This window comes from Coregonus clupeaformis, chromosome 7 (assembly GCF_020615455.1).
Source record: "Coregonus clupeaformis isolate EN_2021a chromosome 7, ASM2061545v1, whole genome shotgun sequence".
In the NCBI taxonomy this organism is placed as follows: Eukaryota; Metazoa; Chordata; class Actinopteri; order Salmoniformes; family Salmonidae; genus Coregonus; species Coregonus clupeaformis.
In genome coordinates, this window is record NC_059198.1 from 73,364,981 (window position 1) to 73,390,097 (window position 25,117).

The following is a 25,117-nucleotide window of genomic DNA, read 5'->3' on the forward strand; positions in this document are numbered from 1 at the left end:
CTTGCTTAGGGGACTCTTCTCCAAGTTAATCTCTCTGTAGGTGATGGCTTTGTTATGGAAGGTTTGGGAATCACTTCCTTTTAGGTGGTTATAGAATTTAATGGCTCTTTTCTGGATTTTGATAATTAGCGGGTATCGGCCAAATTCTGCTCTGCATGCATTATTTGGTGTTTTACGTTGTACACAGAGGATATTTTTGCGGAATTCTGCATGCAGAGTCTCAATTTGGTGTTTGTCCCATTTTGTGAATTCTTGGTTGGTGAGTGGACCCAAGACCTCACAACCATAAAGGGCAATTGGTTCTATGATGATTGAAGTATTTTTAGCCAGATCCTAATTGGTATGTTGAATTTTATGTTCCTTTTGATGGCATAGAAGGCCCTTCTTGCCTTGTCTCTCAGATCGTTCACAGCTTTGTGGAAGTTACCTGTGGCGCTGATGTTTAGGCCGAGGTCTGTATAGTTTTTTATGTGCGCTCTCTCCTTCACTCTCTCCACCTCTCCTTTCCACTTCTCTCTCCACTCTCTCCACCTCTCCTTTCCACTTTTATCTCCACTCTCTCCACCTCTCCTTTCCACTTTTATCTCCACTCTCTCCACCTCTCCTTTCCACTTCTCTCTCCACTCTCTCCACCTCTCCTTTCCACTTTTATCTCCACTCTCTCCTTTCCACTTCTCTCTCCACTCTCTCCACCTCTCCTTTCCACTTCTCTCTCCACTCTCGCCACCTCTCCTTTCCACTTTTATCTCCACTCTCTCCACCTCTCCTTTCCACTTCTCTCTCCACTCTCTCCCTCTCCTTTCCACTTTTATCTCCACTCTCTCCACCTCTCCTTTCCACTTTTATCTCCACTCTCTCCCTCTCCTTTCCACTTTTATCTCCACTCTCTCCACCTCTCCTTTCCACTTGTCTCTTCTTCACTCTCCCCACCTCTCCTTTCCACTTGTCTCTCCTTCACTCTCTCCACCTCTCCTTTCCACTTGTCTCTCCTTCACTCTCTCCACCTCTCCTTTCCACTTGTCTCTTCTTCACTCTCCCCACCTCTCCTTTCCACTTGTCTCTCCTTCACTCTCTCCACCTCTCCTTTCCACTTGTCTCTTCTTCACTCTCCCCACCTCTCCTTTCCACTTGTCTCTCCTTCACTCTCTCCACCTCTCCTTTCCACTTGTCTCTCCTTCACTCTCTCCACCTCTCCTTTCCACTTGTCTCTCCTTCACTCTCTCCACCTCTCCTTTCCACTTCTCTCTCCACTCTCTCCCTCTCCTTTCCACTTGTCTCTCCTTCACTCTCTCCACCTCTCCTTTCCACTTCTCTCTCCCTCTCCTTTCCACTTGTCTCTCCTTCACTCTCTCCACCTCTCCTTTCCACTTCTCTCTCCACTCTCTCCCTCTCCTTTCCACTTGTCTCTCCTTCACTCTCTCCACCTCTCCTTTCCACTTCTCTCTCCACTCTCTCCACCTCTCCTTTCCACTTGTCTCTCCTTCACTCTCTCCACCTCTCCTTTCCACTTCTCTCTCCTTCACTCTCCACCTCTCCTTTCCACTTGTCTCTCCTTCACTCTCTCCACCTCTCCTTTCCACTTCTCTCTCCTTCACTCTCCACCTCTCCTTTCCACTTGTCTCTCCTTCACTCTCTCCACCTCTCCTTTCCACTTGTCTCTCCTTCACTCTCTCCACCTCTCCTTTCCACTTGTCTCTCCTTCACTCTCTCCACCTCTCCTTTCCACTTCTCTCTCCTTCACTCTCTCCACCTCTCCTTTCCACTTCTCTCTACTTCACTTTCCTGTCACTGACAGTACGTGTGTAACACAACAGCCATTGATGACATCATTTCCTGGTACTCCGCCCAAACTGTCCAACTCAGCCCTATAAAAACCCTCAATGACACAGCCCTAACACACACACACACACACAACCACACACACACACAAACCGATACACACCCACCCACAAACACACACACAGCTATCTCCTTAGCTGACCCTGGTGATGCACTGTGTGTCACGTTGTGCTACTAAACATCAGTGAACCAAAGCTGTTGTTATGATATCAGTTCCAATGGGACAGACCCCTCAGACAGTACAGAGGGGGAAATCATGTGTTTCATTATGTGTTCCCTCTCACACACACACACACACTGGCACGGACGTATGTAGACACAAACACACACACACTGGCACGGACGTATGTAGACACATATACACACACACACACACACACAAACACACACTGGCACGTACGTATGTAGACACACACACACACACACTGGCACGTACGTATATAGACACACACACACACTGGCAGCTCAGCTGGTAGAGCACGGCGCTTGTAGCGCCAAGGTAGTGGGTTCGATCCCCGGGACCACCCATACACAAAAATGTATGCACGCATGACTGTAAGTCGCTTTGGATAAAAGCGTCTGCTAAATGGCATATTATTATTATTATATTATTATGTAGGAATGCACACACACACGTCATCTTGGGACCTAAAAGTGTTGGCAGCACACACACCATCCTGCCAGGATGAGAGCAGTGTATTATTGTTGTTGTGGAGACCCCAGCACTGACAGATGTTCCACCGGAGCCTTGTAGAACCCTGGGGAGAGAACACTAAACACACACACACACACACACACACACAGTCTTGTACAACTAACCTTGTGGGGACACACAATTCAGCCCCATTCAAGATACTATTTTCCCTAAACCTAACCCATACCTTAACCCTAATCTTAACCCGAAAACCTAACCTTACCCCTAAACCTAACACTAGCTTTTAACCCTGACCCTAAAACTAACCCTAACTCCTAACCCTAAACATAAACCTAATTCTAACCCTAACACTAATTCTAACCTTAACCCTAAACCCCCTAGAAATAGCATTTGACCTTGTGGGGACCAACAAAATGTCCCCAGTTGGTCAAATGTATGTTTGTTTACTATCCTTGTGGGGACTTCTTGTCCCCACAAGTATAGTTAAACACACACACACACACACACACACACACACACACACACACACACACACACACACACACACACACACACACACAGTGGAACCCTGGACCCTGGGAGAGAGAGAGGAGAACAGAGAACATTAGCCACTACCACTGAACCAGTTAGAACCCAGAACCATCCATTGTTCTCTAGAGCAGAGAGGAGACAGTAAGGGATGAAGAATATGTCTGGATTGGTTCTCATGCTGGGTGGTGGATACTATAGTGGTGTCTGGATTGGTTCTCATGCTGGGTGGTGGATACTATAGTGGTGTCTGGATTGGTTCTCATGCTGGGTGGTGGATACTGTAGTGGTGTCTGGATTGGTTCTCATGCTGGGTGGTGGATACTGTAATGGTGTCTGGATTGGTTCTCATGCTGGGTGGTGGATACTGTAGTGGTGTCTGGATTGGTTCTCATGCTGGATGGTGGATACTGTAGTGATGTCTGGAATGGTTCTCATGCTGGGTGGTGGATACTGTAGTGGTGTCTGGATTGGTTCTCATGCTGGGTGGTGGATACTGTAGTGGTGTCTGGATTGGTTCTCATGCTGGGTGGTGGATACAGTAGGGTGTCTGGATTGGTTCTCATGCTGGGTGGTGGATACTGTAGTGGTGTCTGGATTGGTTATCATGCTGGGTGGTGGATACTGTAGTGGTGTCTGGATTGGTTCTCATGCTGGGTGGTGTCTACTGTAGTGGTGTCTGGATTGGTTCTCATGCTGGGTGGTGTCTACTGTAGTGGTGTCTGGATTGGTTCTCATGCTGGGTGGTGTCTACTGTAGTGGTGTCTGGATTGGTTCTCATGCTGGGTGGTGGATACTGTAGTGGTGTCTGGATTGGTTCTCATGCTGGGTGGTGGATACTGTAGTGGTGTCTGGATTGGTTCTCATGCTGGGTGGTGGATACTATAGTGGTGTCTGGATTGGTTATCATGCTGGGTGGTGGATACTGTAGTGGTGTCTGGATTGGTTCTCATGCTGGGTGGTGGATACTGTAGTGGTGTCTGGATTGGTTCTCATGCTGGGTGGTGGATACTGTGCTGCTGCAGGCGGTGGTGTTACCCACTAGGTGTTACCCGCCTGTTAGTCTATATGCTTCTGAAAACAACTGTTCTCATTCCACAATCTGATGTCCACTTTGATTTTAATTAGTGTATTTGCTACATGGCTCGGAGTATGTGTGTGAAACACAGATCTGATGGTGTACGATTAGGATGGCAGGTACATAGTGTTATGATATGGAAAGGCTGACAACGAGGTCAAGACAGAAGCTGGGCCTAGCATAAGCAGAATAACAAACAAGTCAAACTACAGAGAGAGAGAGAGAGAGAGAGAGAGAGAGAGAGAGAGAGAGAGAGAGAGAGAGAGAGAGAGTGTTGTGTAGTGTTTTTCAGCATGCTGTGACGATCCTAGTGCACACGTTTGGCTTTGCATACATTTACATGAGGGAGTGTGAGGGGAGAGAGAGAAAGAGAGTGTTTTCTGTATTTAAAGGAGAGTCTGAGTACCTGTCACACAGATTCAGATCACACTACACTTTTTGGGCAACAACCTCTGGGCAACAAGCTGCCACACAAACACACACACACACACACACACCCCTCAGGGATTGTGTCTTCATCAACATCGTGACTGACTGCATGAATCACAGCCTGTATCCCAAATAGCACCCTCAGTACTGTTAACAAGAGCCCTGTCAAAAGTAGTGCACTATATAGGAAATAGGGTGCAATTTGGGATACAATCATAGAGCAAAACCAGACCTCCTCCCCCTCCTCCACACGTTATCTCAACGAGCTTATGGAAACCTAATTGAACTTCATTTAATTCCTTGGGTTCAATTACCATTTTGAATGGGCTCATTGCTCTTCTCAAAACTAAAGATACAATCTCTGTAAAGCCAGAGTCTAACTGACTGACAGACAGACTGGCCTTAGATAGCCTACCTTCTTCTCAAACCTAAAGATACTATCTCTGTAAAGCCAAGAGTCTAACTGTCTGACAGACAGACTGGCCTTAGATAGCCTACCTTCTTCTCAAACCTAAAGATACTATCTCTGTAAAGCCAAGAGTCTAACTGTCTGACAGACAGACTGGCATATGTCTGTATTTCTGTTGTCTGAAGCAAAAACATGTGTTTTGAATGTGTCTTGGGGTGTGTTGTGTACAGCGGGTGTATGATGTAGCCTATGGCATCAGCCTGGTTTAATTAAAATATGTAGGACAATTGGTTGTGGTTTGGATTGCAGCTACTGTATGATTTGAATGCATCATGGCATATTTATTACTAGTATATATATAAGTGTGTGGCTCAACGGTGCCATCTAGTGATTGTTTCCCTGAATTTAGTTTTAGTGCTTGTTGTCAGTTGGAGGAGAGGTGAGCATTGTTTTTGTCTTATTTTCTTCCCTTATACGTCTCTGCTGCATTCACATTGATGAAATATAGGTTTTGATATGGATATTTAGTTAAATCTTTGGCCTAAAGTTATGATTTCCCGCCGCCCGCAACACACAACATTCAAACGAACAAACGGCCGAATCTAACGCGGCTAGGTATGCTAGCTAGCTAATATAGCTAACAGTTAGCTAGCAAAGCTTTGAAAACATTAGCTAGCTAAGCTTTGAAAACGTTCAATGTAATTTTGAAGTTGTACTTGTATGTGAAATGTACCATTTACATCACGCGTTGAACAGCTTAATTACTTGAAGTAACTAAGTATCAAGAAAACACAGCTAGCAATTCAACCACAAATTGTCTAGCTAGCGGGCTTGTCAAGTTTCGTATATACGGGTCCACTGTTATACCACTCAGGGCATTCAGAGAACTAATCCATTGTTATGAGTTCTCCTTAAAATACTCTGACAGAGATAGTTCCCGCGGCTGCGGGAACTATCAGAGTAGAGACTGAGCGTGGTTTAGACTTACTCAGCCAATCCGTTGGCGCACCGGCTGGTCCCAGTCTCTTGGCGCTCCACCGTTGCACACTGTTGCCAGGCATAAGTTCTTATCATAACAACCTGTCATGGTAAGAAGAGCCAGCTCCCCTAGACACCATTCCTACGTCCAAGGACGGTTCACAGATCACAAAGAAGCAGTGTAGTCTAGTATTTGGAGACATAAATTCTTATCTTCCCCTACTCCCTAAAACAGCTCCTCACATCAATCACAGCATGCCAGGTGAAACAACCCACATCAGCACAGTACAGACCCTCCATGCCTTAATCATTAATGCATTCCTTCCAAGCTAGTCATCCCATCCATTTATGAGAATAATAAATCCCCACACTAGCTAGGTGTGCTAACCACTTCGAGTGAGTTAGCTACCTGAATTCTGATGGTTTGGTCAGCTACATACATTAGCCCGTGTCTAACTGTTCTCCAACTACTGTGTTTTCTCAGACAGAAGTCCTTTGCTGTATGTATGGTTGAAGACTTGGCTGTTAGCTAGCCATGTCTCGCTTTACCAGTGCCTACGTTGCATCCCCTTACAGGAGTGATCAGGCGCCAAAACCAACTGACAAGAGGTGAGTGTGTTCAGGTGTGCATGTGTAAAAATCTAAATATTTTTTGTACAATTGTGTTTCCATTAATGCCCCCCCCCTCTCTTTCTCTCTCCCCCCCTTACTTTCACCCTCCTCTCTCTTTCCCCTTCTCTCTCTCCCCACTCTTACCTTTTCCCCCCACTCTTCCAGGTGGAGGAGGCCTCCAGAGGGCCCTGCTGTACCCCAGGATGTGGAGAGGGGGCTGGGGCCTTGGAGTAAGAACCAGGGCCCCCCCAGCTCAGACCCCCCTCTCCCCCCTCAGCTGGGGGGACCCAAATGGCAGCCAGGCCAGTGTGAGTTCTGCGCTCCAAATTGCACTTTTCTGCTTTTGACCAGGGCCCTGATGTCTGATGGCTTGGCCCAGACGAGGGACACAGCCCTGTAAATACAGCTGTATCTTAGCTTACAACTTGAGCAACATTTATCCCAAGTGTTCAACAATCAGTTCAGTTCCCGCTTACCGTCTCTCTCCCCCCACCCTCTCTCCCCCTCTCTCTCCCTTCCTACCCGCCTCTCCCTCTCTCTCCCCCCTACAGCCAGCCCTGGACCCAGGGTTCCCATGGATACTGCTACCAGGTACATGATGACCAGCAGACAGCAGACAGGAACAGCCATCCTGGGTGGGTATACTCACTGTGTGTGTAGTTTGTGTGTGTATTACAGGCGAGGCACAGCTCTATAGTTGATGATTAGGATGATGATGTGTGTGTGTGTGTGTTGTAGTGCGCCCGTCCAGTTGAGGTCGTCACGGGTCAGCGGTAGGGAGACTGGGGCTGTCAGAGGAGGAGGCCAAGGAGCAAATGGAGAACGGTCAGTACCATGTCAGTGTATGTGTGAGTGAGTGAGTGAGTGAGTGAGTGAGTGACTTTTTACACATTTTGTTGTGTTACAGCTTGAATGTAAAATGGATTACATTGAGATTTTGTGTCACTGGCCTACACACAACACCCCATAATGTCAAAGTGGAATGATGTTTTTATATATATATTTTTTTACAAATGAATTAAAAATGAAAAGCTGAAACGTCTTGAGTCAATAAGTATTCAACCCCTTTGTTATGGCAAGCCTAAATAAGTTCAGGAGTAAAAATGTGCTTAACAAGTCACATAATAAGTTGCATGGACTCACTCTGTGTGCAATAATAGTGTTTAACATGATTTTTTTATGACTACCTCATCTTTGTACCCCACACATCCAATTATCTGTAAGATCCCTCAGTCAAGCAGTGCATTTCAAACACAGATTCAGCCACAAAGACCAGGGAGGGTTTCCAATGCCTCACAAAGAAGGGCACCTATTGATAGATGGGTACACATTTAAAAAAGCAGACATTGAATATCCCTTTGAGCATGGTAAAGTTATTAATTACACTTTGGATGGTGTATCAATACACCCAGTCACTACAAAGATACAGACGTCCTTCCTAACTCAATTGCCGGAGAGGAAGGAAACCGCTCAGGGATTTCACCATCAGGCCAATGGTGACTTTAAAACAGTTACAGAATGTAATGGCTGTGATAGGAGAAAACTGAGGATGGATCAACAACATTGTAGTTACTCCACAATACTAACCTAAATTACAGAGTGAAAAGAAGGAAGCCTGTAAAAAAAAAAACATGCATCCTGTTTGCAATAAGACACTAAAGTAAAACTGCAAAACATTTGGCAAAGAAATGTGACTTTATGCCCTGAATACAAAGCATTATGCTTGGGGCAAAAATCTAACACAACACATCACTGAGTACCACTCTTCATATTTTCAAGCATGGTGGTGGCTGCAATATGTTATGGGTATGCTTGTCATCTGCAAAGATTAGGGAGGTTTTTTTTTTAGGATAAAAAGAAACGGAATGGAGCTAAGCACAGGCAAAATCCTAGAGAAAAATCTGGTTCAGTCTGCTTTCCAATAGACACTGTGAGACAAATTCACCTTTCAGCAGGGCAATAACCTAAAACACAAGGCCAAATCTAAATGGAGTTGCTTTCCAAGACGACATTGAATGTTCCTGAGTGGCCTGGTTACAGTTTTGACTTAAATCGGCTTAGCAATGATCAACAACCAACTTGACAGAGCTTGAAGAATTTAAAAAAGAATAATGTGCAAATATTGTACAATCCAGGTGTGGAAAGCTCTTAGAGACTTACCCAGAAAGACTAACATCTGTAATCGCTGCCAAAGGTGATTCTAACATGTATTGACTCAGGGTTGTGAATACTTATGTAAATGAGATATTTCTGTATTTCATTTTCAATACATTTGCAAAAAATTCTAAAAACATTTACATTTACATTGACGTCATTTAGCAGACGCTCTTATCCGCTCTTATCCAGAGCGACTTACACATTTTCACGTTGTCATTATGGGGTATTGTGCGTAGATGGGTGAGAAAAAAATTATATTTAATCCATTTTGAATTCAGGCTGTAACACAACAAAAAATGTGGAATAAGTCAAGGGGTATGTATGAATACTTTCTGAAGGCACTACTTTTGACCAGCGCTTTATGAGCCGTTCTTGCGCCTCCTCTATTGAAAAACAGTGGCTTGTTCTGCACAAAGCCGTTCTTGCGTGAGTCATGATACTGTGTCCCAAATGGGAAATACTTTTCTACATGCATACTTTCTTTCTGGTTTTATTAGTTTAAGTTTACACTGAATGTGTTTTTTCATCCCCTAAGTTTTATTTTACACTGTTTGGCCTTAGGCTGTGAAAAAAACACTTTGGCAGAAGAAAAAACACTTCGGCAGCCCGCCTTAGAATTTCCTATGCAGGAAAAAACCCTGAAAGGGAATAGGGTGTCATTTGGGACGTAACTTTACTCTGCCCTGTCACTCTCCTGTTGAGCAGACACAGTGGAGTTGGTGAGAGAGTCAAAGCTGTACGAGGCCTTCCTTTAAGTCTGGAGGAGCGCAGAAACATCAGGTAAACATTATGACACAATTACATTAAACTACTTTCCGCAGAGACAAACCAACCTGTTCTAGGCCCGTATCCACAAAGCGTCTCAGAGTAGCAGTACTAATCTTGGATCAGTTTAGCCTTTTAGATCATAATGAATAAGACTATATGGACAGATCTTAGATCAGCACTTCTACTCTGAGACACTATGTGGATACAGGCCCTGGTCTGTTACAGTATTATCTCACTAATTGTCTCTCTGTCTAGTCAGACACACATAGAATGCGTCTCAAATGGCACCCTGTTCCCTATATAGTGCACTACTTTTGACCAGAGCCCATATTGACCCCATTTACATCTCTCATGTGTTATCTCAGGTGTACTGTATGTGAGAACAGTGTGTGTGTGTGTTAGTGGTGCTCGGGTCAGCTGTTTGTTGACCCGCAGCCGCCTGCAATTGCTAATAACCCATCCGCAACCGTCCGACTACATGTGATAAAGTGAAGACCTGAGGCCCGCACCCGACCCTAACCCGCTAACATAGAAAATGCACTGCAGGCTACAGTCAGAGATGGTAGAATGTTTTTTTTGGACGGGGTGCAGGATTTTTTTTGTTGCTTGATTTTAGATATGTTTCTGCTTATAATTTCTGACATTTTGGTAGACTATTTGTTAGTCAACTTGTCTATAATTAGATACATGCAGCTTCTCTTCTGTCATTATATGTTGCCCTTGAAGACTAAATAAACCCTTGCTCAACAGACAATATGTCATAAATGATAGTGAATGCTTCAATCTAGTTGACCTCGGCAAAGTTCTCTGTCATCTCTGCCTCTTGTGGATCAAAGACGTTTAGGGTCCGGGGAGAAAATGCAATAACACAAAAGAAACTGAGAGATTTTCTGTGCAAAATGTCCAAATTACATCAGTTTGACCCGTTGTAAGGAAATAGAAAGCTGTGAAAACGACATTTGGTGTATGTATCATTTTACTGAAAGAAATGCTTAATTCAGCAGGAGTTAATATTAAGGCTATGTGAGAGGTTATAACCTACAGCCAGTGTCCAGATTTCAGTTTGCATTTAACCCATTTGATCAGTAGGCTACAGTTCCCTTGACGTGCCATAGGCCTATTTGAAGTCCCGTCTTGTGACTGTCGAATTTGTATAGTGCCTCACAATCCTCACACATACAGTGAGGGAAAAAAGTATTTGATCCCCTGCTGATTTTGTACGTTTGCCCACTGACAAAGACATGATCAGTCTATAATTGTAGGTGTCTTTTATACAGTGTGACGTCACGAGAGGCTACACAGCTTTCAGCGGGATTGCTCAAGTAGTGCAAGGAGACAAGGTTCAAACAAAACAAGGATTTTATTATAGGTCTTGGGAAATTAACGAAAATATAACAAAATTCTGTTCTCTTGTGGCTCTTTAAGGGTTAACAGTTCAGGGATGTCTCTTCCACATCCAAAATCATAATTCTCACTCGCTCAGATAACTTTTCCCCAGCCTTACTGTAGTCCACGTTGCAGCTAGTGGCCAACCCAGCAAAAAAGTCCTTCCAAATGTCTCTCACGTATTTCCACAGGTGCATATATCCAAAGGTGAGTATTTCCCAAAGGTAAGTATCTCCAAATCCTTATATTCCTCATGGAAGTGGACGTGCAGCACTCTTGTCCTCCAGAGAGCCCAGGTTGGAGACTGTGTCTCTTCACCCCCCACACACTCCCTCAGTGTGTCTCTTCCCTTCCCAAACCTTCAGCTCATCAGCTCCTCATTTGTTTCAGCTGCGTGGGAAGATTGGCCATAGAGGGGTGGAGTTCCCGACCATACCAGCAGATGGAGCCATAGCTGTCTGGGTTTGCAGCCCCCTCAGGGGGATGTAACGTCCCTCCAGGACACAGCCTCTCGTGACATCACACATCCCCCTCCTCGGGACCGACGTCCTCGTCGGGGTAAAGGCAGCGAAGAAGGCATCACGCCGAGAGAGGGCGTCCGCATTGCCGTGGTGCTTGCCAGACTGTCTCTCTCTTCAACTCCTCCAACTCTAGGACCAGGGACTCAGCCTCCTGTTGTCTCTCCTTGAGTTTCTTACTGAACGCATCAGCCTTGGTTTTAGCAGAGTTTAGCTTCTGTTGAGCAGCTTTCAGTTCCTTCTCTCTCTCTGCCTCCGCATTCTTCATCTTGTTCTCCAACACCTTGTACTTCTCCTCTGCCTTCTTCTGGACCTCCTTACTACTGCGCAGGGTCTCCTCACACTCCTCGATGGTCCTGCGCAGCCTCTCCAGCTCCTCCTGTTGCTTATGGAAGGAGCTCTGTTGGAGTTTAGCCTGGAGGATATCTAACTCTTCTGTCTTCATGTCTAACTGTTGCTTTAACAAACGATACCTCTCAGCGGTCCCCTTCAGACCAGACAGTTCTTTGTCCAGATTCTGTAGCTCCGTCTCTGTGTCGGTCTGGGCACCTGCCATCCCTATCAGAGCCCGGGCGGGGAGTGAGTAACTCGGAGGATTGCACCGGAGCCTTCCCAGGATGAGTCTTGCCTCTCCGTTTCCGAGGTACTCGGGTTATCCTCTCCTGAGACTCTCTCCAGAGTGGGTAAAAGGCTGGGCAGTCTCGTCCAATTAGGACAGGGACGGGGAGGGAATCAACCACCCCGCCGTCGTGTGTATGGTTCCCCGTGTGCTGGTCATTGTAAGTTCAGTAATGGGGTATTCTCTGGTGTCCCCATGGACACAGGAAACTGGGAGGACTTTCCCGGGGTCAGACACGTTGGGCCCACCAAATCCTTACGCACCAGGGTGGCCCGGCTACCAGAATCCAGTAAGGCCTCCACATCATGGTGATTCACAGTTACCGGGCAGGTGGGGGGGTCGATCTGGGCCGCCATCTACGACTCCCAAGAGCGAGGCAAAACGGTGTGTGGGTGCTGCGCTGGAGGACTCAGCAGTGGGCATAGGTTTATCGGCTGGTTTCCCACACCGCCAGGAGATATGTCCCATCTCCCCACACCGGTAACACTGTCGAGTTTCCCCCCTCCTGGTGTACTCTTCTTGGACCCGCTGGTTTCTGGCTCCCCCTGGAGCCGGGATAAGTCCTGACGTGGCTGGGTTCGAGACCTTGGGGTCCTTTGGACGGGTTCTTCCCATTTGTGGTGGGGCCGCCCTCCTGGGGTCTTTTCGGGAAGCATTCAGCATCTCCGCTGTGGCCTGGTACTTTTCCACAGCTTCCACGGTCAGATCAGCCGTGGTCAAGGCCTGTTGACTGATGAACCGTTTTGCCTCATAAGGCAGGGCGCGTAGGTAACGATCCACCACAACGGCCTCCACCACCGCCGCTGCTGTATTCCTCTGCGGATCCAGCCATTTCCTTGCGATTCGGACAAGTTCATGCATCTGCGCCCGAGGAGGTTGGTCTGGTTGGAAGGTCCAGCTGTGAAAGCGCTGGGCCATACCAAACTTTGTGAGTCCATATCTGCTGAGGATCTCAGACTTCAGGGCATCATAGTCAGTAACCTGGTCAGGGCCCAGGTCCCGGACAGCATTCAGCGATTCCCGGTTAGAAAGGGGCTAACAGACCAACCCACTGTGGCTTGGGCCAGGCTTCCCTAGTGGCCGTGGCCTCAAATGCATGCAGGTATGCCTCAATGTCATCGGTAGCTCCCATCTTAGATATAAAGTCACTTGCCTTTATTGGGCGGGTATTTTGGACAACTCTCTGTCTCTGCAACTGCAATTCCTCTGCCTTCAGAAGGTTGGCTTTCTTTTGCTCCTCCAAGAGAGCCACGTTTGCTTGCATCTGGGCTTGCTGGCCAGCAACAAGGGCTTTCAATATGTCCTCCATTTCAGTCGGCGGGGAGCCTACGGCCAACTTGGAAAACTGGGTGATCAAACCTTCCGGTATCCTCCTCTGACATGCACTATTAACGCTTGAGCGTGCCCGTATTCTCCACCATCTGTGACGTCACGAGAGGCTACACAGCTTTCAGCGGGATTGCTCAAGTAGTGCAAGGAGACAAGGTTCAAACAAAACAAGGATTTTATTATAGGTCTTGGGAAATTAACGAAAATATAACAAAATTCTGTTCTCTTGTGGCTCTTTAAGGGTTAACAGTTCAGGGATGTCTCTTCCACATCCAAAATCATAATTCTCACTGCGCTCAGATAACTTTTCCCCAGCCTTACTGTAGTCCACGTTGCAGCTAGTGGCCAACCCAGCAAAAAGTCCTTCCAAATGTCTCTCACGTATTTCCACAGGTGCATATATCCAAAGGTGAGTATTTCCCAAAGGTAAGTATCTCCAAATCCTTATATTCCTCATGGAAGTGGACGTGCAGCACTCTTGTCCTCCAGAGAGCCCAGGTTGGAGACTGTGTCTCTTCACCCCCCACACACTCCCTCAGTGTGTCTCTTCCCTTCCCAAACCTTCAGCTCATCAGCTCCTCATTTGTTTCAGCTGCGTGGGAAGATTGGCCATAGAGGGTGGAGTTCCCGACCATACCAGCAGATGGAGCCATAGCTGTCTGGGTTTGCAGCCACCTCAGGGGATGTAACGTCCCTCCAGGACACAGCCTCTCGTGACATCACAACAGGTAACAAGCTGAGATTAGGAGCACTCCCTTTAAGAGTGTGCTCCTAATCTCAGCTCGTTACCTGTATAAAAGACACCTGGGAGCCAGAAATCTTTCTGATTGAGAGGGGGTCAAATACTTATTTTCCTCATTAAAATGCAAATCAATTTATAACATTTTTGACATGTGTTTTTCTGGATTTTGTTGTTGTTATTCTGTCTCTCACTGTTCAAATAAACCTACCATTACAATTATAGACTGATCATTTCTTTGTCAGTGGGCAAACGTACAAAATCAGCAGGGGATCAAATACTTTTTTCCCTCACTGTAACATAGCTGCTATTAACCTCTTTTACACTTTACCAAATCTTTCCCAAACATTACTTTTCTGGCCCTCCCATCTCTTTATTTTTAACTCTCCATTTTTTTATTCTCCATTTTGCAGCTTTTCTCTTATTGAATTAAACTCTGACATTGTCCTTTTTGCCTCTGTGGATCTATGTAAACTTTTTCTGCCTGTTCCCAAAAGCATTTGGCGATTGGCGTGTAGGCTATCTGGCGCGCTTACAGTTAGGCCCTGAAGCTTAGGCTTCTGCACTAATGCCAGCATAAAATAAAGAAATAAAAACCTCAACGTAGCCTATAGATTCAGTGAGCTCCAAAAGTATTGGGACAGTCACACATTTTTTGGTTGTTTTGGCTCTGTACTCCAGCACTTTGAAATGGTACAATGACTATGAGGTTAAAGTGCAGAGTGTAGACTGTCAGCTTTAATTTGAGGGTATTTTACAGACACACAAATATCATACCCCCAAGACATGCTAACCTCTCACCATTACAATAACAGGGGAGGTTAGCATTTTTGGGGCGGTATGACATTTATGCCTCTAACTTTCTCACTCATCATTATTCACGATTCATTCAGGACTATCCATAATCATGGTAGCATCCACATTAATGTAGAAGTGTTTAGAAACATATTATATTGTTATTTACAATAAAAGTGACTCCAAAATGACACTACGTTATTTACCATTAATATATATTGGGCACAAAATGATCTGAAACACAACCAAAACAAACAGCAAATGGATCCAACAAATTTGTAGAGTAACAAGCTTGATGTAGTCATTGTGTACACATACAGTGCATTCGGAAAGTGTTCAGACCCCTTTACATTACAGCCTTATTCTAAAATTGATTAAATTGTTTTTTCCCCTCATCAATCTACACACAATACCCCATAATGACAAAGCAAAAACAGGTTTTTATAATTTTTGCAAATTTATAAACAACAAAAAACAGAAATATCACATTTACATAAGTATTCAGACCCTTTACTCAGTACTTTGTTGAAGCACCTTTGGCAGTGATTACAGCCTCAAGTCTTCTTGGGTATGACGCTACAAGCTTGGCACACCTGTATTTGGGGAGTTTCTCCCATTCTTCTCTGCAGATCCTCTCAAGCTCTGTCAGGTTGGATAGGGAGCGTCGCTGCACAGCTGTTTTCATGTCTCTCCAGAGATGTTTGATCAGGTTCAAATCCGGGCTCTGGCTGGGCCACTCAAGGGCATTCAGAGACTTGTCCCTGCGTTCTCTTGGCTGTGTGCTTAGGGTCGTTGTCCTGTTGGAAGGGGAACCTTCGCCCCGGTCTGAGGTCCTGAGCGCGCTGGAGCAGGTTTTCATCAAGGATCTCTCTAAGCTTTGCTCCGTTCATCTTTCCCTCGACACTGACTAGTCTCCCAGTCCCTGCCGCTGAAAAACATTCACACAGCATGATGCTGCCACCACCATGCTTCACCGTAGGGATTGTGCCAGGTTTCTTCCAGACATCACGCATGGCATTCAGGCCAAAGAGTTCAATCTTGGTTTCATCAGACCAGAGAATCTAATTTCTCATGGTCGGAGAGACTTTAGGTGCCTTTTGGCAAACTCCAAGTGGGCTGTGCCTTTTACTGAGGAGTGGCTTCCGTCTGGCCACTTTACCATAAAGGCCTGATTGGTGGAGTACTGCAGAGATGGTTGTCCTTCTGGAAGGATCTCCCATCTCCACAGAGGAACTCTGGAGCTCTGTCAGAGTGACCATCGGGTTCTTGTCACCTCCCTGACCAAGGCCCTTATTGCTCAGTTTGGCCGGTCGGCCAACTCTAGGAAGAGTCTTGGTGCTTCCAAACTTCTTCCATTTAAGAATGATGGAGGCCACTGTGATCTTGGGGACCTTAATGCTGCAGAATTTTTTTTGTACCCTTCCCCAGATCTGTGCCTCGACACAATGCTGTCTCGGAGCTCTTCTCTACGGACAATTCATTCGACCTCATGGCTTGGTTTTTGCCCTGACATGCACTGTCAACTGTGGGACGTTATATAGACAGATCATGTCCAATCAATTGATTTTACCACAGGTGGACTCCAATCAAGTTGTAGAAACATCTCAAGGATGATCAATGGAAACAGGATACACCTGTGCTCAATTTCGAGTCTCACAGCAAAGGGTCTGAATACATATGTAAACAAGGTATTTCAGTTTTTATTTTTTATACATTTGCAAAAAAATGTATTTAATCAATTTTAGAATAAGGCTGTAACGTAACAAAATGTGGAAAAAGTCAAGGGGTCTGAATACTTTCCGAATGCACTGTATAAGAGAATTGGTCACCCGATATGGATGAAAATACCCTCAAATTAAAGCTGACAGCCTGCACTTTAACCTCATAGTCCTTGTATCATTTCAAAGTGCTGGAGTACAGAGCCAGAACAACAACCCAATGTGTCATTGTCCCAATACTTTTGGAGCTCACTGTAAATTGCACAGTAATTGTTTAAAGGTAGGCCTATTGGTTTCTCTTAATTCAACACGCCTGCCACCCACCCGCCCGATATGCACGCAATATTTAATTACCCTAAACCTGCCCTGAAGATGTAACCGCGGGTCCTGCAGGTTATGAGTGTGGGTTTCCTCACTACTCTGTGTGTTTCCAGGTGCCGTGTCTTAGCAGGGAAGTTCTCCAGGAGGAGGCTAGAGAGAACGTGCTGCACTGACTGTTGGGAGCAGATCTCACTGGTCAGAACCCATATACTGTAGTAGTCGCTAGATAGACGTGTTAGAGAGGACACTGGATAGTCTCTCTCTCTCTCTCTCTCTCTCTCTCTCTCTCTCTCTCTCTCTCTCTGTCTGTAGGTGCAGCTGTATGGTGTTTCTCAGACAGTCTCTCTCTCTGTGGCGTGGTTCTCTGAGGGAGATCAGTGGAAGGTTTGGTTCTGCTATCCTCTGCTACTTCCTGTTTCTAAGATGGCTGCTCCTCTTCAACCTCCTCTCCTCCCTCCTCAACCTCTCCTTCATCACGTTGCCATGGGCGCTGCTTGGCAACGACACCCAGGGCGCCGGGGCAACTGCCGGGTTCAGGGGACTAGAGCTCCTCACTGGAGCGGTGAGTGGACACACACACCAGCGGACAGGACACATGCATACATATAGGACACACAGACACACAAATACACACTCTGTTTTAAAGATGCAGTAGCTATGTCTAAAGTGTCCTCTGTCTCTCTGCCTGACTGTCTGTCTCTATCTCTCTCTCTCTCTCTGTTTCTCTCTTTCCCTGCCTCTCTCTCTCCCTGTCTCTCTCTCCCTGTCTCTCTCCGTGTGTGTGTGTGTGTGTGTGTTTGTCTGTGTGTGTGTGTGTCTAGGGGTTGTTCAACGTGTCCATGCTGTACTATGGTGTCTACAGCAGTAGAAGTGTGCAGAGTGGAGGCCAGTCTGGTTATAACATCCAGCTAGCTTACCTCTTTACCATCACCTCCTACATGCTGCTCTGTGGAGCCTCAGTCTTATACAGGTAACACTGTCGGTCTGCCTGTCTGTCTGTCTGTCAAGCTTACCTCCTACATGCTGCTCTGTGAAGCCTCAGTCTTATACAAGTAACACTGTCTGTCTGCCTGTCTGTCTGTCTGCCTGTGTGTCTGTCTATCTGTCTAGCTTACCTCCTACATGCTGGTATGTGGAGACAGACTCTTCCTTTGGTTTATTATAGATCCCCATTAGTTCCTGTCAAGGCAGCAGCTACTCTTCCTGGGGTTTATTATGGATCCCAATTAGTTCCTGCCAAGGCATCAGCTACTCTTCCTGGGGTTTATTATGGATCCCCATTAGTTCCTGTCAAGGCAGCAGCTACTCTTCCTGGGGTTTATTATGGATCCCAATTAGTTCCTGCCAAGGCATCAGCTACTCTTCCTGGGGTTTATTATGGATCCCCATCCCAGCTACTCTTCCAGGGGTCCAAACACATCACACAAAAAAATAAAACAGTACACCACTACATATCTACAATACAAAATGTATAATACCACCATGCAATAATAATACAATGTACGTGTGTGTAGAGTGCGTGTGCTAGAGCGTGTGTGTGCATGTGTGTGTGTCTCTTCACAGTCCGCGTTGTTTCATAAGGTGTATTTTTATCTATTTTTTAAATCTGATTCTACTGCTTGCATCAGTTACCTGATGTGGAATAGAGTTCCATGTAGTCATGGCGCTATGTAGTACTGTGCGCCTCCCATAGTCTGTTCTGGACTTGTGGACCGTGAAGAGACCTCTGGTGGCATGTCTTGTGGGGTATGCATGGGTGGCTGAGCTGTGTGCTAGTCGTTTGAACAGACAGCTCAGTGCATTCAACATGTCAATACCTCTCACAAATACAAGTAGTGATGAAGTCAATCTCTCCTCTACTTTGAGCCAGGAGAGACTGACATGCGTGCTATTGATGTTAGTTCTCCATATACATTTAAGGGCCAGCCGTGCTGCTCTGTTTTGGGCCAACTGTAATTTGCCTATGTCCCTCTTTGTGGCACTTGACCTTATGACTGGGCAGTAGTCCAGGTCAGAGCATATGAGCGGAGTGGAGCGGTGAGAATCTCAGCTCCTCGCTCACGGAGCTGTTCACCCCTCCGCTCCCCCCGCCCAAAGCCACATCAGGCCAGTCCGCTCATTATCGCTCAGCGCTCAACGCAGTTTGCATCGCGCTCCACTCAAATCGCCCCCCGCTCACTCCAAAAAAGGAACAAAATCTGCATGTATTTCACTTTTAGCTTAAACCACAGCCTTACTTTATCTCCCCGAATTTGTTGCATACAGACTCATCTCGGATTATCCATTCTGTCTTGAAACGGGGATCTAACACTGACGCTAAAATTAGATGTTAATCAGTATAGTATATTCCATAGCGAATTGACACGTTGTTTGCCAATGTTTCTGCAAAAGCAGCGATGCCCATTGGAAGTGCAGCGTGAGTGTAATCGGTGAGCAGGGATTTGATTTCTGTGACAGCAGGGAGGATCATCCCCAGGTTCCCCAGCTCCTTCTGCATTTTGTCTGTGAGATCTGCTAGTGGTGTCAGCACACTGACAAGGTGCGTCAGCTGCCGTACTTGATTCAGGGTGATGTTAGCAACATTAGACTTGAGTTTGTTTTGCCATAACGGGTCTTTTTTGGAACAACCGGATGAACGACTGAATCATCCGCAGCTGGCTGCTCCATCGAATGGCGCAGGCATTTGTGGGGCGGAGACCTAATTGGTCGGTTTCCTCTGTGCTCTTGCGTACACTTTTCACCAGGTGCCCGACTTTCACTAACAGCCTATTAATGTTGTCGTGCTTTCGTTAAAGGCGTTTTTGATCGCCAGCTGAAGCATGTGAATGGGGCATCTCAGATGTAAATTTGACAAAGTAAAGTACTGATTTATCATAGTTTCTTGGGGGGGTGTAGCCCGGTTGAGCTGCGCTGGCGAAGTGTTGCATCCCTTCGCGTTCTCCTTTACTCAGCGGTTCATAGTCCATGAAAATCATTTCAAAAAATGCTACATCCAGCTCTCTTTTTCTATCCCTTGTTATGGTTGGGCCTTTGCGTGCAGTGAATAAACTTTTGAATTCCTCAACCCTTTTCTCTTGTTGCTGCTGCTGCTCCTCTCGCTCTATAAAATACAAATTCATGGACGACACAAATTAAATTAAACAGATGGATTCTGGGTCAGGCTTGAGCATGCTTCAGACTCGTGGTGTGAGCGAGCGAAATTGGAGCGGGACATAGGGCGACGCTCCGTCCTTTTAAAAATGCCGCTCTGCGCTCTGTTCAAAATCCGTCCGCTCACGCTCCACGCTCGCTCCCGCTCCACTCCGCTCATATGCTCTGGTCCAGGTGCAACAAAACTAGGGCTTGTACGACTTTTGTTGATAGCGGTGTCAAGAAAACAGAATAGCGCTTTATTATGGACAGACCTATCCCCATTTAAGCTCACCGTTGAATCAATATGTTTTGACCATGTCAGTTTACAATTCAGGGTTACACCAAGCAGTTTAATATCCTCAACTTGCTCTATTTACACATCATTCATTACAAGATTTAGTTGAAGTTTAGGGTTTAGTGAATGATTTGGCCCAAATACAATGCTTTTAGTTCTTTAAATATTTAGTACTAGCTTATTTCTTGCCACTAATTCTAAAACTGACTGCAGCTCTTTGTTAAGTGTTGCAGTGATGCTGTGGTAGCTGACATACATAATGTTGAGTCATCAGCAAACAAAGACACACATGCTTTACTCAGAGCTGGTCATTAGTAAAGATTGAAAAAAGTAAGGGGCCTAGACAGCTGCCCTGGGGAATGCCTGACTCTACCTGGATTATGTTGGAGAGGTCTTCCATTAAAGAACACTCTCTGTGTTCTGTTAGGCAGTTAACTCTCGATCCACAATATTGCATGGGATGTAAAGCCATAACATATACGTTTTTCCAGCAGCAGATTATGATCGATAATGTCAAAAGCCGCACTGAAGTCTAACAAAACAGCTCCCGCAGTCTTTTTATTATCAATTTCTCTCAGCCAATCATCAGTCATTTGTGTAAGTGCCGTACATGTTGAGTGCCTTTCCCTATAAGCATGCTTAAAGCCAGTCGTTAATTTGTTTACTGTGTGCCAGAGACAGTAGAGAAAGCGAGACACCCCACATCGGGGGCGGGGCCACTCTGGTCTTCTTATTGCTGGTCCCAGGGCGAGACATCTCACTGGCAAAAAATAATCTGGGTGGGGCGAGAGGGAGGGGACAATAGGTAGAGCCAGCTGTTCCCTCTCTGGCGTGAGCATGCCAGATATTATGGAGGAACATTGAGCATGCCAGATATTATGGAGGAACCGTGAGCATGCCAGATATTATGGAGGAATAGTGAGCATACCAGATATTATGGAAGAACTGTGAGCATGCCAGATATTACGGAGGAACAGTGAGCATGACAGATATTACGGAGGAACAGTGAGCATGCCAGATATTAAGGAGGAACAGTGAGCATGACAGATATTAAGGAGGAACTGTGAGCATGACAGATATTAAGGAGGAACAGTGAGCATGACAGATATTACGGAGGAACAGTGAGCATGCCAGATATTACGGAGGAACCGTGAGCATGACAGATATTAAGGAGGAACAGTGAGCATGACAGATATTAAGGAGGAACTGTGAGCATGACAGATATTAAGGAGGAACTGTGAGCATGACAGATATTAAGGAGGAACTGTGAGCATGACAGCTATTATGGAGGAACAGTGAGCATGACAGCTATTATGGAGGAACAGTGAGCATGACAGCTATTAAGGAGGAACTGTGAGCATGACAGATATTAAGGAGGAACAGTGAGCATGACAGATATTAAGGAGGAACTGTGAGCATGACAGATATTAAGGAGGAACTGTGAGCATGACAGATATTAAGGAGGAACTGTGAGCATGACAGATATTATGGAGGAACAGTGAGCATGACAGCTATTATGGAGGAACAGTGAGCATGACAGATATTATGGAGGAACAGTGAGCATGACAGATATTATGGAGGAACAGTGAGCATGACAGATATTAAGGAGGAACAGTGAGCATGACAGATATTAAGGAGGAACTGTGAGCATGACAGATATTAAGGAGGAACAGTGAGCATGACAGATATTAAGGAGGAACTGTGAGCATGACAGATATTAAGGAGGAACAGTGAGCATGACAGATATTACGGAGGAACAGTGAGCATGACAGATATTAAGGAGGAACCGTGAGCATGACAGATATTAAGGAGGAACTGTGAGCATGACAGATATTAAGGAGGAACTGTGAGCATGACAGATATTAAGGAGGAACTGTGAGCATGACAGATATTATGGAGGAACAGTGAGCATGACAGATATTATGGAGGAACTGTGAGCATGACAGATATTATGGAGGAACAGTGAGCATGACAGATATTATGGAGGAACAGTGAGCATGACAGATATTATGGAGGAACAGTGAGCATGCCAGATATTATGGAGGAACAGTGAGCATGACAGATAAAGGAGGAACAGTGAGCATGCCAGATATTATGGAGGAACAGTGAGCATGACAGATATTATGGAGGAACAGTGAGCATGACAGATAAAGGAGGAACAGTGAGCATGCCAGATATTATGGAGGAACAGTGAGCATGCCAGATATTATGGAGGAACAGTGAGCATGACAGTAAAGGGGACAGTGAGCATGCCAGATATTATGGAGGAACAGTGAGCATGACAGATAAAGGAGGAACAGTGAGCATGCCAGATATTATGGAGGAACAGTGAGCATGCCAGATATTATGGAGGAACAGTGAGCATGACAGATATTATGGAGGAACAGTGAGCATGACAGATAAAGGAGGAACAGTGAGCATGCCAGATATTTTGGAGGAACAGTGAGCATGCCAGATATTATGGAGGAACAGTGAGCATGCAATTATGAGTAGCACAGATATTATGGAGGAACAGTGAGCATGACAGATAAAGGAGGAACAGTGAGCATGCCAGATATTATGGAGGAACAGTGAGCATGCCAGATATTATGGAGGAACAGTGAGCATGCCAGATATTATGGAGGAACAGTGAGCATGACAGATATTATGGAGGAACAGTGAGCATGCCAGATATTATGGAGGAACAGTGAGCATGACAGATAAAGGAGGAACAGTGAGTATGACAGATATTACGGAGGAACAGTGAGTATGACAGATATTACGGAGGAACAGTGAGCATGACAGATATTACGGAGGAACAGTGAGCATGACAGATATTAAGGAGGAACATTGAGCATGACAGATATTATGGAGGAGCAGTGAGCATGACAGATATTATGGAGGAACCATGAGCATGCCAGATATTATGGAGGAACAGTGAGCTCAAACGAGAGATGGAACGCCCACTTACACAGAAAGGAACCTTTATAATTTGTCTCTATGGTAACCTGCCTGAGTAAACAATCTTATTTATCCACCATCTTTGTGTTTGCATGGCTGTGTGTTTATGTATGCCTGTGTGTGTGTGTGTTGAGCAGCATGGCAGGGTGTTTCCAGACGGGTGTTGTGGTGTCAGGTGGAGCAGCTCAGAGGCATGGCTCTCTCTGGAAGAGGAGATGACTACTGGAGACTGTTGTTTAGCTGGGACTTCTCTCTGCTACACCATGCAGATATACACACACACAGGACCAACCTGCTAGGACAGCTTAAGGTACTCTCACACACACACACACACATACACACACACAACACAAACACACACACACAGAACCAACCTGCTAGTACAGCTAAAGGTACTCACAAACACGCAGGCACACACACACACACAAACACGCACACACAGGACCAACCTGCTAGGACAGCTTAAGGTACTACACACACACACACACACACACACACACACACACACACACACAAATACGCACACACACACACACACACAGGACCAACCTGCTAGTACAGCTAAAGGTACTCACACACACACACACACACAGGACCAACCTGCTAGTACAGCTAAAGGTACTCACACACACACACACACACACAAACACGCAGACATACACACACACAGGACAGCTAAAGGTACTCATACACACACACACACACACACACACACACACACACAGGACCAACCTGCTAGTACAGCTAAAGGTACTCACACACACACACACACAGGACCAACCTGCTAGTACAGCTAAAGGTACTCACTCACACACACACACACACACACACACACACACACACACACACACACACACACACACAGGACCAACCTGCTAGTACAGCTAAAGGTACTCACACACACACACACACACACACACACACACACACACACACACAGGACCACCCTGTTAGTACAGCTAAAGGTACTCACACACACACACACACACACACACACACACACACACACAGGACCACCCTGTTAGTACAGCTAAAGGTACATGTAGTGTACACAGTCACGGTGATGCAACATGTTTAGTCTGAACTCATGCCTGAATGACAGTACGCTCTGATGTGGCCTTCACTCTACCTGTTAGACTGTATGGCTGGATGTCATAGATATGTGGTCACACACATACAGAGTCTTAGTTTCCCAGAAAAATCCAATACTTCCAGGGCCATAACCAGGGTCTGAATTTTAAGAAAGTTGAAGCTCATTTACTGCATTTCTATACAGTTTAGAAACTCTAAAATGCTATTTGGCGAACAGCAACAACAAGCAGAAATGTCCCCAGCCATTATCACCTTGGCTGCTGTAGCTTCCTTCAGCTCAGTCGATGTAAAAACTATCATTTAATACGTACAGAGGGATCTGTTAGCAGAAAAACGATTTGAACAAAAAAGTAAACAAATTTAGTTTGATTCTCAGAACATACCGTTTTGTAGTTTTACATCTAATTTCCTGTAGTTCTCCACATTTTGCCATAGAGTGGGGAGAATGTTAATACGATATCTGAGTGAGATTGACTAACAAAATCAATGGGGGCCCCCTGGAGGTCAGGGCACATGGGTACGTGCCCTGCGTGCCCGGTCGGTAATTCGGCCATGATTACTGATATGTACCCTAGAGGTCAAAGTTCTGTTGACCTGAACATTCTGAAAATGTGTCTGATGGATAGTGGTAATTTTAAGCTTCCCAATGATATACAGTATGAGTGAGGGTATAAGTGAGCAACAACTTGTTGTATACTGACATTGTTTGTCATAGGGTGAAATCCCTGTGGGGGAAATCAATGGAATGGAGGGATGAAACACACGGAAGGCTACCATTGC

At 45.7% G+C, this 25,117-nt stretch overlaps 1 protein-coding gene across 1 annotated transcript; it reads left to right on the forward strand.

The window, feature by feature from the left end:
* The first annotated feature begins 16,890 nt into the window (after positions 1 to 16,890).
* LOC123491296 (transmembrane channel-like protein 5) lies at positions 16,891 to 23,549 on the forward strand. The gene is made up of 4 exons (XM_045221572.1): positions 16,891 to 16,931; positions 17,215 to 17,440; positions 17,700 to 17,848; positions 23,383 to 23,549. Exons 1-4 carry the CDS (start codon positions 16,891 to 16,893, stop codon positions 23,462 to 23,464), a joined length of 498 nt encoding a protein of 165 aa, XP_045077507.1. The 3' UTR covers positions 23,465 to 23,549.
* The last annotated feature ends 1,568 nt before the right edge of the window (positions 23,550 to 25,117 follow it).